The sequence below is a fragment of the Corvus cornix genome, chromosome 7 (genome assembly GCF_000738735.6).
Source record: "Corvus cornix cornix isolate S_Up_H32 chromosome 7, ASM73873v5, whole genome shotgun sequence".
In the NCBI taxonomy this organism is placed as follows: Eukaryota; Metazoa; Chordata; class Aves; order Passeriformes; family Corvidae; genus Corvus; species Corvus cornix.
Genome location: NC_046337.1, coordinates 12378786 through 12395810, shown reverse-complemented (window position 1 = coordinate 12395810; position 17025 = coordinate 12378786). Strand labels below are relative to the sequence as shown.

The 17025-nt window shown below is 36.9% G+C and overlaps 1 protein-coding gene across 7 annotated transcripts in view; it reads left to right on the top strand.

Annotated features, from left to right (window-relative positions):
* PTPN4 (protein tyrosine phosphatase non-receptor type 4) overlaps positions 1-17025 on the top strand; it is a 112003-nt gene that overhangs the window by 33715 nt on the left and 61263 nt on the right. For all 7 annotated transcript variants that reach the window (XR_005602288.1, XR_005602289.1, XR_002047255.3 and 4 more), the window contains exons 2-5: positions 6423-6576; positions 13090-13197; positions 16033-16075; positions 16172-16250. Coding sequence is in view for 4 of the 7 variants with exons in the window: in XM_039554689.1 (XP_039410623.1) it covers positions 6439-6576; positions 13090-13197; positions 16033-16075; positions 16172-16250 (368 nt within the window). In the remaining 3 variants the exon portion in view is untranslated. The remainder of the gene's footprint in view (positions 1-6422; positions 6577-13089; positions 13198-16032; positions 16076-16171; positions 16251-17025) is intronic.

Genomic DNA, 17025 nt, shown 5'->3' with positions numbered 1-17025 from the left:
CCAAAATTTTCAGAACCTGTCATAGATACTTTAAGAACCGATGCTTTTTTTGTTATATTTGGCTCTTCCTATGATTGAGGATTGATGATGTGGAAAAGGAGGATTTAAGAGTACCTTATTCATTGAAATGCAGGTCAGATAATGGATGTTTTGAGGAGCACATGAGTACGTTTCTCTTTATGGCTTTCAGGAGTGCAGTAGGATTTTCCTTTGCTGTTCTGTGCTTCTGGCATCCATGAGGGATTTGATCAAGCAGGTCAGAGTGTCTGCAGATAGCAGAAATCTTGGAGGAATGTGTAGAAGCAGCTGCGTATCAACTAAATATGTGTACTGTTTTCACACAGGAAGCGTGGAGACTGCTCAGGGTCAGGCTGTAAGGAAGGATGCAGGACCCCCTGACCCGGGAGCAGGAGAGTTTGGAGTCTTGGAACTGCCAGCCCCATGCAGGTACCAGGCTAAAGAGAGCACAGTCTGGTTGCCCACCAATGGAGCGAAGTTGGGGAGTCAGCTTCCTAACTTCCAAAGCCAGTATCTCCTTGTATCCAGTGCTCTCTTTCCACAACTGTCTGGGAATGCAGTAGCACTGAAGAATCACTGGCTGTAGTTACATTGCACAGTCCCAGTAACTGTCCCAGTTGGTCAACAGTAAAAATGTGATATCCCTCTTTTTCAGGGAAGTTTTAGGGAAAGTTTAATAAATGGCCATATGATAACTTTTCAGGAGTTACATGATCTTCCTTAAGTAGAATGAATGTGGTCAATTTATATATAACTGATATTATATAAACTTAGGAATAAAACAGAAGGGTTTGATAGAGCCTGGAATCACTAATCATGCTGTTGCCTGGCTAGAAGTCTTGCTGGAAGCCTTGCACCTGGTGACTGCAAAGTGAAATAAGCCAATGTTTACATATCAGCTTTAATGAATGATGGATACTTTCCATTATTTGGTCAGCAGAAAGCAGGAAGGAATCACAGAATCGTAGAATATCCTGAGTTGGGAGGGACCTGCAAGGATCATCGAGTCCAACTCCCATTGGAACAAGTTCAGGATTGTAGTGCATGGGTCGATTCACTTAAATAAAAGTGCATTTCTACTCTGCTTTTATTTATAAGGAATGTCCTGAAGCTGTGTACTGTATCAGAATTGCTGAAAGCTTTCAAAACAAATTTTAGATAAAAAATTCAAACCTTTTCTTTGGAATTAATGTGGAATTCCCTCAAAAACATGCACAACCAGCTGATGTTTAGCATTTTCAAACTAGTTTGGATTAAAACATTTTATATGGTGTCACTAGCATGTTTTCAGTAAATGTATGTGAAGATGGGCTCTAGGCGTACCCCAGGGTTTGTTTGAATTACAGTATGTTGTATTACTCTGTTTAAACCTTCAAAATTGTCTTTGTACTTTTAATAGGGTTTTTTTTCAGATAGATATAAGTATAAAATTAGGTTGCCTGGATAATGTTAGTAACAATGGGATCTGCACATATTCAAGCTGCATCATGTTATAAGGATGTGGGTCTTCTGTGAGTCTGACCTACTTTTCTACTTCTTGTAAGAAATTCATGCACTGTGTTGGACCCAAACGAGCAGGTGGGCCACAGTGCAAATCCGTGCCTTCTGGGTTGCTAAAATAGAAGCTTCTAAACAAATGGAAATCTGGCAATGCGTGAGCTTCTTTAGCTGCTTTAGATGAGCCATGGAAAATGAAATTTCTCATGTCCTTGCATGCACATGTGCCTACAGTAATGTGTTAAGGTGGTTGTTTTTCTGTGCATTACATCAAGAGTTCTTCTAAAGAAAGTTCACATCAAGTCAGCAAATTGGCTGCACTCTTGGATAAATTAAATTTCAGTTAATTACCTGCTTAACCAACTGCTTATTTATTAAGCTGCTTAAAATCAGTTAGTTTATTGTAAGCCCAAGCAAATTGTCGTTATACTGTATACATTTACATAACAGAATAAAGGATGCCGAAAATTCACTTGCGAAGCTTCTGTATGCTCTTTAGTGCCCTAACCAAGCCAGTATTGCAGGAATGTTCTGCCCTTTGATAGGGAACACTCCCTGGAATTGCTTCACCACTTGAAACCTGAGCTCAGGCAGGAAATGTACAACTTACTCCCTCCACAGACCTGAGAGGTAAGTGGAGTTACATTGCACAAGTTCTGTCCTTCTCCAGTTGCTGTAGCAGCATGTTCTTTTGATTGTTAATTCACACACCTAAATATTACATGCTTAGCAGAAGACACTGAAAAATTAAAAGCAGAAAATCTCCGTCATATGCGAAGATTAATCTTAAGTCAAATTTAAATAATCCACCTGCATGTATAGAAATATTTTAGTGTAAGTGGCCAAGGCACTGCCCATGGCATGGATATGCACACACAGTAGTACCTTGCTTAAGTTAACCTGCTGTTTAAACCAGTTGTTCTCAAACTGTTTTTTTGGTTAAGTCTCAGCTTTTGTTTTTATTTCTATTTCTTTTGGGGATGCAGATTTTACTTTGTAAATCAGTCCTCTATTTATTCCATACTATATTATATTTAGCTATAATATTTTTATTGCAGAAGTATGCAATGAGTGTAGCTGAATTTCTACCAGATTTTCTCATTTTATATATCAGTATTTGTTAGGAAATCAGCTATAATTTGTAATCTTATAAGCAGTAGGTAGCCATCTCACTATTAGTAAGTTTTCAAAATATACAGCAAGAATGGCAGTATGTGTTTGGGAGACATAATACTGTCTGTGTTCTTGGTGCATGTATTGCTGGAAGAAAGAAGTAATGAAGATGATATGGATACCATTTGGGGCCAATTACGCTGTAAAACAAGTGTGTCAGTAAAACCAGTAATTGCAGGGTCTATCTGTGCTTAACAACTGTGTCCTTCTTGTTAAGTGTGCATGTGCTGATAGAGGCTTAAATATGGGTGGTGTGCATATGATTGGCCACAAAGCAGTTCCGTGTAATAACCCTGGCAGATCTTAGAAGGAGGAGTATTTTTGAAAGTGTATGTGATGGTGAAGTGTTTTAACATATTCCCTACATAATTCCATAGTTTCTTTGCTGATATGTAGGGAAAGAGTAACTTTGAATGTGTTTTTCAGAAGACAGTCTTTGGTTACCTTCCTCTCTATCACTTTCATGGCTGTTGTATTTCCATTTTGTAGATGCATTTCAGGATTTCAGTCATTATTCTTGTAAAACTGTGTTCTGTAGTTGCAAAAACTTAGTTTCATGCAAGAAACTTGTCTGTTACGAGATGGTGGTTCCAACTACTATGTATTTTATGTGGGACATGGAATATAATGTTTCAATGCATAATCTGAAAGTAAAAAACATAGTTTCTTAGTCCATGAAGAAAACATTTGTGAATGACTTATGTCCAGCATGGTGGGAATATGAGCTTCACACCAGGAAGATGCTAAACTCCACACTGTGGAACAGCATGAGAAGTGTGTGTGTCCTATTTGTTTCTTTCCTCCTTAAAGTGGAGAAGGCGTTGCCCTTCCAGTCTGCGAGCTACATGAACTGTTGTTCTGGCCCAATATAGTTGCTCCTGTTTCCATAGCAAACTCATAATACAGTGCCTTCTTTCTTGAGTTTGATAATTTCATTTATGTACATTGAGAAAAATCCAGTCGTTGTCTAACTATGCAGTGGTTTTTGTTTGGCTGGAGCAAGGATGATCTGTGTTACAGCAAGAACTGTGATAGATCTGCAGGTTGGGTCTGTTGAAGGGACAGAGTGAATGCTTTCATGGTGTTAAAGGATTTTGAGGGTCACTGAGGGATTATGTTCTTTTTGCTCACTCTTACGGATTTGTTGCTGTGTCTGAAACTCAGAAGTTTTCTGTCTAGTTTAAGGCGATGATGAGGAAGGAAGAAGTATTGCTGGTCTTGTCTTGATCAGCAAATAGGACAAGAATAGAGGAAAGAACAGAAGAAAAGGTGAGACTTGCCTTTTTCGTCTCTTAAAACATGATGGTTTCTAGCTTTTAACAAGTCTTGGGGTTTTTTTTCCCTTCTGCTGCAAAACTGTATTGTTGAGTTAGACCCTCCTAGCTCACTACCAAATGGATTTGTGAGGCCTGCAGTACTTACTTGAAAGCTGACCAGTCCTTTGTGCACTAGTGTTTGTATTTGTGGAAAAGTGCTCTGAAGATTACACTCACTGTTTCTTGGTTGATTTGTTACTTTTTCAAATCCTTGTAAAATATGCCTGCCTAAGGGTTGTTTCTGTGGTATGGAGAAACTGGTTTTAATCTAATTGTGTGCTTTTCTGAAACCTTCTTAGTTTCAGGTCAGCAGCAGATACCATCCTAAAATCTTGGCAGTAGTTATCAGTTCTGCACTGATAATGCCAACCTTTGTGCCATTATGATTGGTAAGGAGCTTGGCTTTTAGATTGTGTCTGTGTGGCAAAACACTGTTAAATTTTATGTGGTTGGCTCGGATCACTGGTATGGAGGTTCCTCTTCTCTGTTTAAGGTTGTCTTCTGCTTTATATTTTTGACATCTGTAGCAGGTATAGCAGAAGCAGCCTATCCACGAGGAGTTGTCAGATGGACTTTGGTTTTAGGCTTTACTTGACAGCTTTAATGTTTGCAGCACAATTTTGCATAAATTGGTCATTAAGACACTGTCGTAAATTTAGCAGCTGGTGGCTTTATCTGGTGTCTGTATCATTCAGTTTGTCATGTTAGTTTAGGAAAACAAAAATAAACTTGCTGTAGTTCTATGTGAATACAGCGTTGCAGTTCTGAAGCCAGAGTGACTGAGTAGCCAAAATAAAAAAGCTGTCTGGTGAGGAAGCAAGTACTGAAAATGCTGGGTAAGTCAAAACTGAAGCATTTTGCAAGGATGGATTATTATCAAGAAGATTTTTTTGTCTGAGGTGTGTGGTCATACTTAAAGTGCTGAAGATGTGATCTAGAAAAGCAAAATATCTCAAGGGATTTTAGGGGAGTTGCTCAGGAGGTTGTATGGAGGCAGTGGAAAGATGTAAAAAAAAAAAAAAAAAAAATCTGTGTAAGTCCCAGCTTGGATCTTGGTCTTCCACTTTCCCATGAGAGTCTATGTATCTAAGTTACCAACTTTTTAGGAGGGATTGATCTTTCATTTCTTACCCCTCCCTCTTTGTTTATGTATATAGGGGCGCAGATACCTTTTATGATCCATGCAAGCTCTCTAATTACTACTGGAATGTTTGCTGTCCTCTGCTAAATTCTCCTTGGTTTTTTTTTTTTTTTTTTAGTCGTGATATGTTCCCTTCCCCCTCCTCAAATGTGAAGCTAATGTGTAGATGTGTTTGAAGGCTTCATAATCGTATGCAAGATAAGGAAAATCAATCATTTTATATTCAGTTTTGAGAATAGCTGTGTTCTTTTACTCTAGTCATAAGGTATTTTATGTCTCAACATATTCTCTACTTAAGTTATGAAACTTTGTTTGCTTACACCCTTGTCAAAGGATGTAGAAATAGTTTGCTGAGTGTGTAATTAAGTGAATTACAGGCCCTGATCCTGTGAGGCACTTAACAAAGTAGCTGGTATCATTGGATAGAGCTGATAGTTTCAGGTGGGCTCAGAAGGACTGTGCTGGACTGGGGCTGGATGATAATCGTCAGTATCTTAGATTTGAAAAGTGAAAGCAAATTCTTGCATTTTATTTATCGGCTCTCAGCACAGGATGTAGACTTGTGATGGTCACGGTTGCTTACTGAGAGGATAAGAATTGTTTGTGCTCCCAAACTAGATGTGTAAATCCAAACAAATTGACATAGAAGATTCAGTATTTGACAAACATTAAACTATTCATGTTGTAATTTTAAAAAAAGGGGGGGAAAAACAATGCTGATGTTTTTGTTGCCACTGTGCATTCTCATGTTTAATGATTTTACAGTGAATGCACAGGCCTTGATGCAGAATAATGCATCAAAGTCTTGTGTGTTTGCTGTTTTCTTTTTCTCTATAAAGCTTTTTATGTAAGCATTTTTTTTGCTGTTTTGCACTGAAATTAGTTACTTAATTGCATCTAGTATCGGGAAGCTGGTAGCCATGATGCCCAACAATTCCAATACTTTTTGAATTGAAAACGTTGTTGTGAATCTTTAAAAACAAACCAAAAAAACCCAACAAAAAAACAGCAAACCCACAAAACAACCTTAAGATAGGGAGGGTGTGGACAATGGGCAGAAAGTAAGGGACTGGGTATTTTGGTATAAGGTTGTGTTGTAACTTGTAATACATTGTTTTGTTATTGGTTACTGTGAATTTAGTATTCATTTTTCTTTTGTTTATAATGGAGTTTTTAAATAATGAACTTGCTGTGTGTTCACCTTTCTTTGAAGTGAGACATTCTTGCATTTGCATTTTTTGGGCTCTTATTAAATTTTCTGTTTGTTTTGCCTGTAGACCTGTGTGGACAGTAATGACCGCACGTTTCCGATTGCCTGCTGGCAGAACCTACAATGTACGAGCATCTGAGCTGGCACGAGACAGGCAGCATACGGAGGTGGTCTGCAACATTCTTCTCCTGGATAACACTGTACAAGCTTTCAGAGTTAATGTAAGTAATGGGTTTATTGCAAATCAGTATCTGGCTTATTGCAAATCAATATCCCAGGCTTGCTGTCCTTTGCTGCGTTTGGATGGCTGGAGTTTGACTTTCAGTGTTAAGTAGTGAATAAAAGGGGAAGTTGTGTTCAGGCAGGCATGCTTGTACACGTCCGCAGTGTTACTGTGAACTTAGTCATTCTGGCATCCTCTGTAATACTAACACATTTTCATTTCAAAATCCAGTGTACAAAGCATAATTTATTTCTAGTAATTCTCTTCATGGATTAAAGTTGTCCAGTGGAAATGGAGGACAGTTTTGCCATTGAGTTGAATGAAGCTTTTGTTCTGCTGCATTTTGGTTTTTGTATTTTGAGCCACGAGTAAGGTGGAGTGGGAACTCTTCCCAAAGCTATGTAGCTGACTGTGTTCAATCACCTGTATGGTTATACTTGGTCACAGCTACCATCTTAAAGTATCTCCCTGCTCTGCTTTTTTCAGATAGTATTCTTCTTCTGTGATTTCCCTCACTTAAGCTCACCACCTTCTACTACACTAATGAGAATGGCAGGAAGGAAAATGGAAAGGTGGTTGCTGAATACTGTTGCTGAGAACTGCTAATGGAAAAAAATCAACAACTTTTATGCATGACCCTGGAATATAAAATGGGTTATTCATCCCATTTTCTAATCCGTAATCTTGTTAAAGAGTTAAAATGAAAATGTGCATGGTGCTGTGTATATGTTACACAAGTACAACCCTTTCTTCCAACTTCTTGAGGAAAAAAAAACCCATGAAAAATTGGCAAGGACCTCACAAGAAAACTTTAAAGCATTTAAGGTCATCTTTGTGTGAGGAGAACCAGAACTCAACAGGAAAGAAGCTGTAGGTTTTCCTGTGGTAGTAGAACTCTACTTTTACTTTTTAAGCTATAGAATTGATGACTTATATGGAGAAAGGTTGAATAATGCGATGGTAAAAGTTAACAGGTGGCATGATTATTAAAATTTTTCCAAAGGAAGTTGAACTTCAGCAAATGGAGTGTATGAGTATCAAATAAGGCTGTGAGACTTCAGATGGGAAGTGAGGGAGAAAGTGAAGCAGTTGTCAAGTCTACGTGGACAAATCTAATTCAGACAATTTGAAAAAGTTCTGATGCTCAGTAATTATATTGAATTCTGATATCCAGTGTTCAGTAAGGGTATTGATATATTTGAATGTTTCAGGGAAGATTTGTGAGAGGGATTGCATTTTGCAGTTCTGTAGTCAGTGGTTAGAGCCTGCATCTGCTCATCCAAAGTGAAATCTGTTACCTGGCAAAAACTTGTAAGGATCCAAAGTCAAGAGGCTTAAGGTTCAGAGGCAGATCTGGTGGTTATTTGTTTTAGATACCTCAGTCAAGATAGAAGGGTTTAGGATATTCTCTTGAGGCATTTTTGTAGTTCATTCAAAAAATACTTAATTTTTCAGGACTTCTGAGTAGTAAAGTGTGGGAATTTTGGATGATGGAGCTGAGGGATGAATGTTCAAAGACTAATTTATCAACATCAAGCCTCATTTCCCTTCTGGGGTAATTTTTTCTATATCCTTTCCCCTTTTCTGTATCGCTTAACGTCTCATCCTTGCTAAGAGTTTCCCAGTCTATACTGCCTGCCAAAATGCAGTATGTGCAAAATATAGTTGGATATAAAGCATCAGAAGTGCATAAGAAGTTGTAAATGTTGTCATCTTTGCTTTCAGGTGCATGAGTTCTCCATTAAAGTATCTGTCTTGCAGTTTTTTCTTACAAGGAAAATAAGAAGTGGGTAAAATAAGGAATAATTGTTGGGCAGTCGGTATGGGAGATGTGCTTCTCTTCGATCTAGGTGTTCAAAAGCTGTATGTTTTTAGAGGACATGAGTGCCACTCAGAAAAGCAGAATCACCGGGTATAAATCCTCAAATGTCTGTTCTGCGTCTCCCAAGAAAAACTTATGTAATGTGTTCTTACCACCTCCCTAGTGCACTAAATATTTTAGTTGCGTGGATCATGCTTTACTGCTTATACAAATCAGCCTGCAAGTTTGTCTGTTAAAACTGAGTCTAGGGAATAAAAAGTTCCTTGGTGCTGAACATTCTGATCTCATGTCTTAGCCTCAGTCTGTTTTTTCACAAATAGGGAGTAATAAAGTATTCATTCGTAGCAAGTGTAACCTACATGATGTACAGGTTCTCAGGTTTTATAGCTTTGTTTTACTTTATTGTGGTTGACACTATAGTTAGCCATAAATATGTATGGAATTGTTTTCAAAATAGGAAGAACAAAGATAACATCAAATAAATTAGCGCTTTTTTTTCCCCTCCTGGTGATTGCTATAGGTATTCTGTATGCTAATGATTGTAAAACTTAATCATCTGGAGGATGCAGTGGTGTATTAATAAAAATGTACTCAAATGCTGTTTCTCCAACAGCAAATGCTAATTCTCCAACAGCAAAGTGCTGATCACAGACTGTGTCTCTTGATAATTTATGTGATGTTCTAAGTTCACATTTCAACCAGCCCTTTCCATTGATCTGCAAGAAAGGCACCTTTGTGCTAAGCCTTACCTTGTAGAGAGCGTAACTAATCAAACCAGATAATCCCCATGGATTTTAGCCAGACAAAGGCTGCATTCGTTCCAGGCAGAAGAATCAGTTGGAATTAACCTGTGCATATGTTTGAGGAGTAGAAATCCCTTCTCTAAAATGCTCTGCTTACCAAATAAAGAAATCTTCCTTCACTCCTGAAAAGTAGACTTCAATAGAACACATAGCTGGAAGAAAGGAGGCTAGCGTAACAACATGATCAGGATGATTTGCATCCCTGTAAAACTGTTTCTTCAAGATCAAATTACTTTAATTTGTTTTAATTGCTTGTTTAAACAAAGTATATCTTTTCCATGCAGGCTGGGTTACTTGTACTCCCTGAAAGCCAGTACACAGATAACACTAGGGATAACACTAAACTTGGGGGGAAACTAAGTCAAGGTAGATGGGATGGGTTGTTCTGTGGGCAAGGTTAGTGGTCATGGACAAATGTTTCAATATGGAGCCTTTACTATCCCAGAACTTTCTTCAAACTTAATGAATTTACACTCTAATGGAAGTAAAATCTGAAAACCTGTAAAGTAACTCAAATGAAACAAGAAAAGAACCAACCAAACAAAAAAACCCCATACCACCCCCTTATAATTTTAGAAGTTAAAATTTTTAATAATTTAATCTCTAGCGTTACTTAATTACTTGCCCTTTTTTCTTTGACAAAGAAAGATTAAAATAATAGCATCAGCTGTAGAAGGAAAGGAGACAGTTGTGCAGTGTTAGGGAATGCACCTCCCGGAGCAGCAGCCCAGGCATTGCGGTGAGCTGCGAGGGGAAAGGTTCCTGTGTTGTCAGTAGTGAGGGAGCAGCACAGCATCCCACAAACACGTGAGCAGCAGAGCTGTGACCTGCTCCAGGAAAGCCCAGAACCTGTCGTCCCCTTCCTCTGTCATCAGAAGTCGAAATTTGTTTGGGCTGATATGGCAGCAATATCTCGTGGTGTTTGCTGTGGATGCAGCCAGTTCTGTTGGCAGCAACAAAACCAGAATGTCAGTAATGCAGAGTGAGAAGAGGGTGGCAGGCATCAAAGCTGTGTGACTGCAGGTGTCTGCCTCAATTTTCAAACATGGTGTTTGTGAACAAGTGGCAATCATTTTGCAGTTAGAAATGAATCTGTAAGTATCTAGTGGTACTAGATGATAAATAGTTCATAAAGTACAGTTAACGTGTTGATGTCTAGTGTTTAAGTCAAATCTGTTCTAAAAGGCCAAAATTTCTGAGACACTCTGCCTTCAGCAATTACTAACAAGTACATATAACTGTCTAATGCTTCAGTTCAGAGAAAAAGTGGATGTTTTCGTGTCTAACTCCTGCAGTTTTGTGTTAGGTAGTTTCCATTTTTCATACATGTTTTCATTATTTCCTATTTTATGAGGAAATAATGTTTAACTTGTATCTATAGCAACAAAGCAAGCTTCTTTTTATGCTCATCTACATGTATTGGGTTTGCTTTTTTATAAAAAAAACCAGATTTTTAAACTTGCTATCATACTTTTTTTTTTGTGCAGCTATTCAATGTTATGATAGTATTACAAATATTTTAGATCTTTCTCAACAAGCAGGATTGTGACCTTCACCTGCTTTGGCAAGCTGCAACACTTACATAAATGTCAGAGATGGGTTAAGCTGAGGTCTGGTTTTGCTAGATGCTTATCTTTATTTTGCACTGAGTAAAACACTGTGAACCAAACAAATGCTTCATGTTGAAACCTGTCTTCTCTTACCAAAGTTGCTGCTCAATTTGCAGGACAAATACCTTCCTTGCGGTCGTGAAATGATGTTCTGTATTTCTTAATTCAGACTGATCAGCCAGTTCTAAGCTTTTTCATTAGGAAACATAATGTATTTAAGAAACAATATACATTGTCAGGATTAGATTGGAAAAAGCTACAGAGATGGTATCTGCATATTGTTTGAGGAAGTAACATGTCAGCTGTGGTAATTGCAAGGCCAAACTTGGGTTCCAGACATCTCCCATTTTCTGGTAGTTACTGTTACAAGGTCTTAGTTTGTGTTCTTATTTAAATCTACGTGAGAAAAGTGCCAAGAGGCAATTAGTGTTGCTATGTAATTTTAAAATTAGTTTTATTTGCTGTAAAACCTGAACTGATTATTGGTTTATTTCAAAATATAATAGAAACTCCTAATTTAGTAAAAATTAAAGTGAATATATTTGGATTGTATATAAAAAAGGCTGTATGCATTTATGCTATTGAACATTTATTGTGTTAAAATCTGTTTTTTTCTGTGCTTGCTTTTAGTAATTTGTGAAGTAAATTTTTCAGTGGTGAACTTTTTAACAATGGTGCTACATTTTGTTAAAGATCAAGAAATTTTCTCTAGCATTTTCAAAAGAAATAAGGTCTTTTGAAAAGTAAATACAGCAATTCTTAGGTCACTTCAATTTAGCCGGATTTATATGGGACCCAAACTATATCCCTTATGTAATTTCAACTTATGTGCAGAGCTATGGGTATGATTGTCCTCCTGGGATTATTTCAAACATAATTTGTGGATAACTCTTCTCTACTTTTTAAATTATTATGAAATAAATTATTGTGCTTCTAGGAGTTTTTAGGCCCAAGTAACTGCCTCTGACAGTTTATTCAACTTCAGTGTAATTTCATCTGAACAAAAAAGTTAGTTTTGATAGGATGCTCTTAGATGTTAACAAATGTCTGGAGGTAGATTTGTAAATCTTTCTCTTATATGGATATTAATGAAATTCTTGCAACCTTATCTTGATCTTTTAGTTACATACTTCTATTTTAACAGATGTAAAGGTAAATTGTTATATAATCTCTATGCAAAGTGAGGTCCTCTGGAAGCAGAATAGCAGGGATTTTTTGTTTTAAAATTCTACAATATCTTACTGCCTACAGTAAACAAGGCAAGATGTATCAAATCCACAGCAGCAGCAATAATACTTGGCACCTAGAAGATTATTAGAAGCTTCTCTGCTTGGTGACAGAAAAGTAGAAAATCTGAGTGGAAAATGTATCAATCATCTCTTTCATATTTCTTCTTGTTTGACAGTTCTTGCAGAATTTTGCTTGTCTTTTGTATTTCAAGATGCTGTGACACTTTAACTTCTTTGGGAAATTCCCTTCAGATTTCACCAAATGTGTTTAGTGAGTCCTGTTGTATTGACACACTCAGCGTTTCAATTACTGTGTTGGCAGTATTTTCAGGTTAGGCAAAAAATTGCTAGGTACTAACAACTACAGATTTCTTTTTGTATCATTTTGTGGGTAACATTTGTCCCTGTAGTAGAAATCAAGTTTGTTCATTTGACTCTGAAAAGAAGTGTTACTGTTACTCAGTTAATTTAAATTAATTCATTTAGAGTGAAGTGCTATCTTAGAACGTATATAAATGACACGTCTTGGTTAGATATTTGGCTGTTCCAGATATCTCTGCCATTAAACTTTGGAAACGTTTTCAATATGCTGGTTCATTTAAAATCAGGAATAGATTTTTCAGATAAGGGAGAATAATTTGTACAGACCTGTACATTTGAATTCAGTGACCCAAACAAGATTCTTGTTTGCACCAAGTTCTTTGTTAATTCCTGAACTTTTTTTCTTTTCTGTTTTTCAGTACTCCTTTTAAATATCAAATTTGGCTAATGAAAGGCTTTCAGAAATAATCATGTAGCTAGCTGAGAAGTGAGAAGTTCTTACTGTCAGAAAATGACAGAGAAGAAAAATGATTTCCTTACATACGTTTCAAGAAGAGAGATGAAGCTCATTTAAAAATAGTGCTGCTGGGATACACTTTGTGATATTTAAAATACTGCTGCTAGAGCACATCTGAAAGAATTTTTATGTGTTCTACCTGCCTGAAATATGTATGTCCGGTTATGTATTTGTTCATTAAAGAAAAGGTCTGTATTTGTTCTCTGCAGAAACATGATCAGGGCCAAGTTCTATTGGACGTAGTCTTCAAGCATCTCGATTTGACAGAGAGAGATTACTTTGGTTTACAGTTGGCTGATGAATCTACTGATAACCCTGTAAGTTGACTCTGTTTTATAAGTACAGTTTTAAAAATCATAAGCATGTTCATCACTGTCCTCTGTGTTATTTAAACAGAGGTAAATAGAAACCATTGCAAGATTGTGCCATCTTCCCCAACTGTGTCATTTGCGAGGGCCTGTATCATCTTGTAGTTGTGATAAAGCTACATGTTAATAGTCACAGGCTTGGAGTAAAATACTGAGTTCTGTGCTTATGAAGTAATACCTTAAAAGGATATTGCGTGTTTTATTGTATCTGTTTGCTAGATTGCATTATCATTGTTAAAAATAGTAAATATGTTTTAAATTTGTTCAGTGGTTTGTTTGTTTGTTTGTTTGTTTTTGTCATTAGGATTTACAGAATAGCAAGGGGATTTTAGATTTTCATGCATGGAGTTTCCATTTCTCGCCCAGATACCTGGTAATCTTTTAACAGTGCTTCATATAGTCCACTATCTGACAAGGGCAGTCATCTCATCACCTTAACAAAGAAGGGACTCCCTTGAAAATGAGTATTTGGAATAGTTCATGGACTTTAATTGAAAGGAAATTCTACACAACTGAAACTCTGTAAATCACCAGTGGAAATAAAGAGATGCAAATGTAACATTTACTGCACTAGCTACAGTGGTACTATGGAGATCATGACTGCATAAAGAACATTCCTTGGATACTTTCTTTTATAGGTATCAAATGGTCAATACTTGTTTTAAAGTGCAATTTAGCTAAGTATTACTCCTTCTAGTTCTTTACCTAGTTCTTATTATATGTGCAGCACAGTGATGGGGTCAAAACTTAACCTCCCAACTTGTGTATCAAAAGTCAGCCACATTCACTTGTTGATAGTTCTGGTAAGACATTGGTGGGCTGGCCTCTGTAGTATTTTTATTCTAAACTTTATTCCAGGCTGAAGAAACATACGCAAGCAGAAGAAAAGGCTGAATTATTTTTCAGCTTTGTTCAAGAAGTATTTAATTGAATATCACTCAATATTTTACTCTACACTCAGAAATTTATCTGGCTTTCCAAAGGGTAGACTAGACCTCTAAGCTCTCTTTCTTTTAGTTTATCTGTCCGGAAGCATATGAACACAACACTGTAATAGAAAGATCTGGTTAAGGGTTAGTCTGAAAGAATGACTTAAGTATTTGATACCAGCACATACTTTAAAGATTTTGTATGGTTTTTTTCTCAATATTTTGTCTCTTCAGCACGTATCTAGTTGCCATGAAAACAGTGTATCAGAGCTAAAAAGAGATGTTACCAATATTAGTCATGCAAGCTTGAAGAATGTATGGGTTTGACTTAATTTCAGTTTTTGATACGTTTACTTTTACACTTGGTTCATTTGGTCAAGGAAACCATACTGGATTAACAAATATTCTAGTTATTTGTGAAATAACACAGCAGAGTATTGCTAAGATACAGTTAATGCAGCAGAAGATAAAGATGATGGGTAAAAGGGGATCCTGCTAATTGAGTGTGGAACCTCCAGCATTGTGTTTAAACGTGGATCTCATGAATTGCAGAAGCCTTGGGTTCTTTTAATAATATTAATATCAAAGTAAAAATCAAGTATCTTTCAACATGTTTTGAAAGATTCTTATATAAAGTTCATATATATCTCTGGCTAGAGTGTTCTTTAAGCCTTTACATTAGTCTTAAAAGTTAATTGATCCTGTATGAAGCTTTTTTTTTCTTAGATAATCACGCTTTTGAGGCTGTATCAAACTGTCTCTTTACTTCCTCTTGAGTTAATTACTGCAAAGATACAGCACATAGATCTAATTATCATTATTTGTTATTCCTCATGAATAAAATGACACAGGGCTAGCTTTAGATCCATAGTGTGTGTCAGGTAGCTCAGGTACCTGTGTGTTTACTTCCTCCTCCCTCACCTGAAAAAATAAAAAGCTCTGCGGTAAGTGTGAGGGAGTCACATACTGTACAAGGTTAGATGTCTGTCACTCCATAGGAACTGTGCCCATATAACCATTTCCTGAGGCTTGTGGACTTGCCTTGCAAGGTAGCATGAGGAACTGAACAGTATTGATACCAAAGATGGAATTCGGAGTTAGGTGGACTGTGTTGATATGTACAGAGACTGCTGGGTTGCTGATGGGCAGTGGTTTAAACAACTTGCAGAACTCTCCGGGCAGCCATACTTTTATCTGAAATTTGCCACATTGGTTTTTATAAAGTTCTGCCTGTACAAAGCAGTGTTCTCCTGTAGAAATGTTTAAGATGTGGCACTGTTTAGTAAAATTATTCTGTAGTCCTTAATCCAGTAGGCTGAGTGCTGAGTCTCTGGTTTCCAAGATCCCAGTTAGTGATGTACCAGTGCTGACACTCAGGCTGAGACTGTGAACCAGTGGGACCACTCCCTGGATGTGCCAGACCTGCAAAATCCAGAGTCAGAAGTACTGGAAGTAGTTAAATTAACTTCTCAGTTGAGTAAATGAGCCTGCTTACAGCTCTTCGCTGCCACAGGTAGTTCTTCTTAAAGAGTAGCTGAAGGTTGTTAAACACAGCATAATTGGGTTCTGACCTCTCTCAGGCTCCTGTGACAATCAAAGAAGCAACTCAGAGTAGAATTATTGCTGTAAAACAGGTATCTGGACAACATATGTTAATCTTGGGGGAAGAAGAGTAGTAGCAATTGATGATAGTGGTGATGTCTCCAGAATCAGTAATAAGCCTGTGTATGCCAGTGAGACATTTTGGTAAAAGACCAAGTAAAAAGTAATAGAAAAGCACCAGTTTCTTGATGTATAAGGCTATGATTTGTACTTTGTTTCTCTGAAGTTGGTGTTATAATTTGTCTCTTTCCAGAGGTGGCTGGATCCAAACAAACCTATCAGGAAACAATTAAAAAGTGAGTAATGTATGTATTTCGTCAATTCATCTATTGTTATTATGCTATTTTTCCAGGGTGCCCTGATTAATTAGAAATAACTTTTCTTGACCATAGGAGGATCTCCTCACAGTCTGAACTTCAGAGTTAAGTTTTTTGTAAGTGACCCAAACAAGCTCCAAGAAGAATATACAAGGTAGGTCTGGCTGCTTTGTCAATAAAATACTTTTCTAGAACAATCATTTATTTCTTTAAGGTATAACATGGAAATTTTCTTTTAGCTCATTCTTGTTGTATGTATAAGCTTCTAATTTTCTCTAATAATTACAGATATGAACTATGCAGTTGTACCAAGTAAATATAACAAAAAGCCTCTGTGAATAAATTTACGAATTTATATACAAAATGAAGTAACTACATGAAGCAAATACTACCAAGTAGAAACAGAAAAAGGGAAAATAGAGAACAGAGGAAAAATTTAATCCCAGTATTTTCCAATAAGTACAAATTTAATTCTATCCTTACTTGTGTTCTCCTTTGTGACTAAAAAATTCCTGAGCATTCTGCATTTTTTTTACACCCTCCTTCCCCCCAGTTTTCTGCTTAGCATTAATGAAATTAATCTCTCTATGGTTGTAGTGCTAGTTTGAATCACAGAAGCTTATTTTGATAGCAGTGTATGGAAATCTGTTGAAGGAAATGCTCAGTGTGAATCAAAATAGGAGGCTTGTGAATTGCAATTAGGCCCTGAAGAAATGCCTCAAATTTTCCATATTTTTAATTACTTCTGGCCCTCTAGATAAATGGCATGATTTGACAGATTGGAATTTTTGGATGTCAGCCATTCTGAAAACAGGTCAGCCCCATTCAAAAAAATTATCGAGGATAGCTTTTGAAACCTAAGTACCAAAACTGTGAAAATTTCAGTCCACATTTGTTTGTCATTTCCTTTGATTTGTCATATTTTGGAC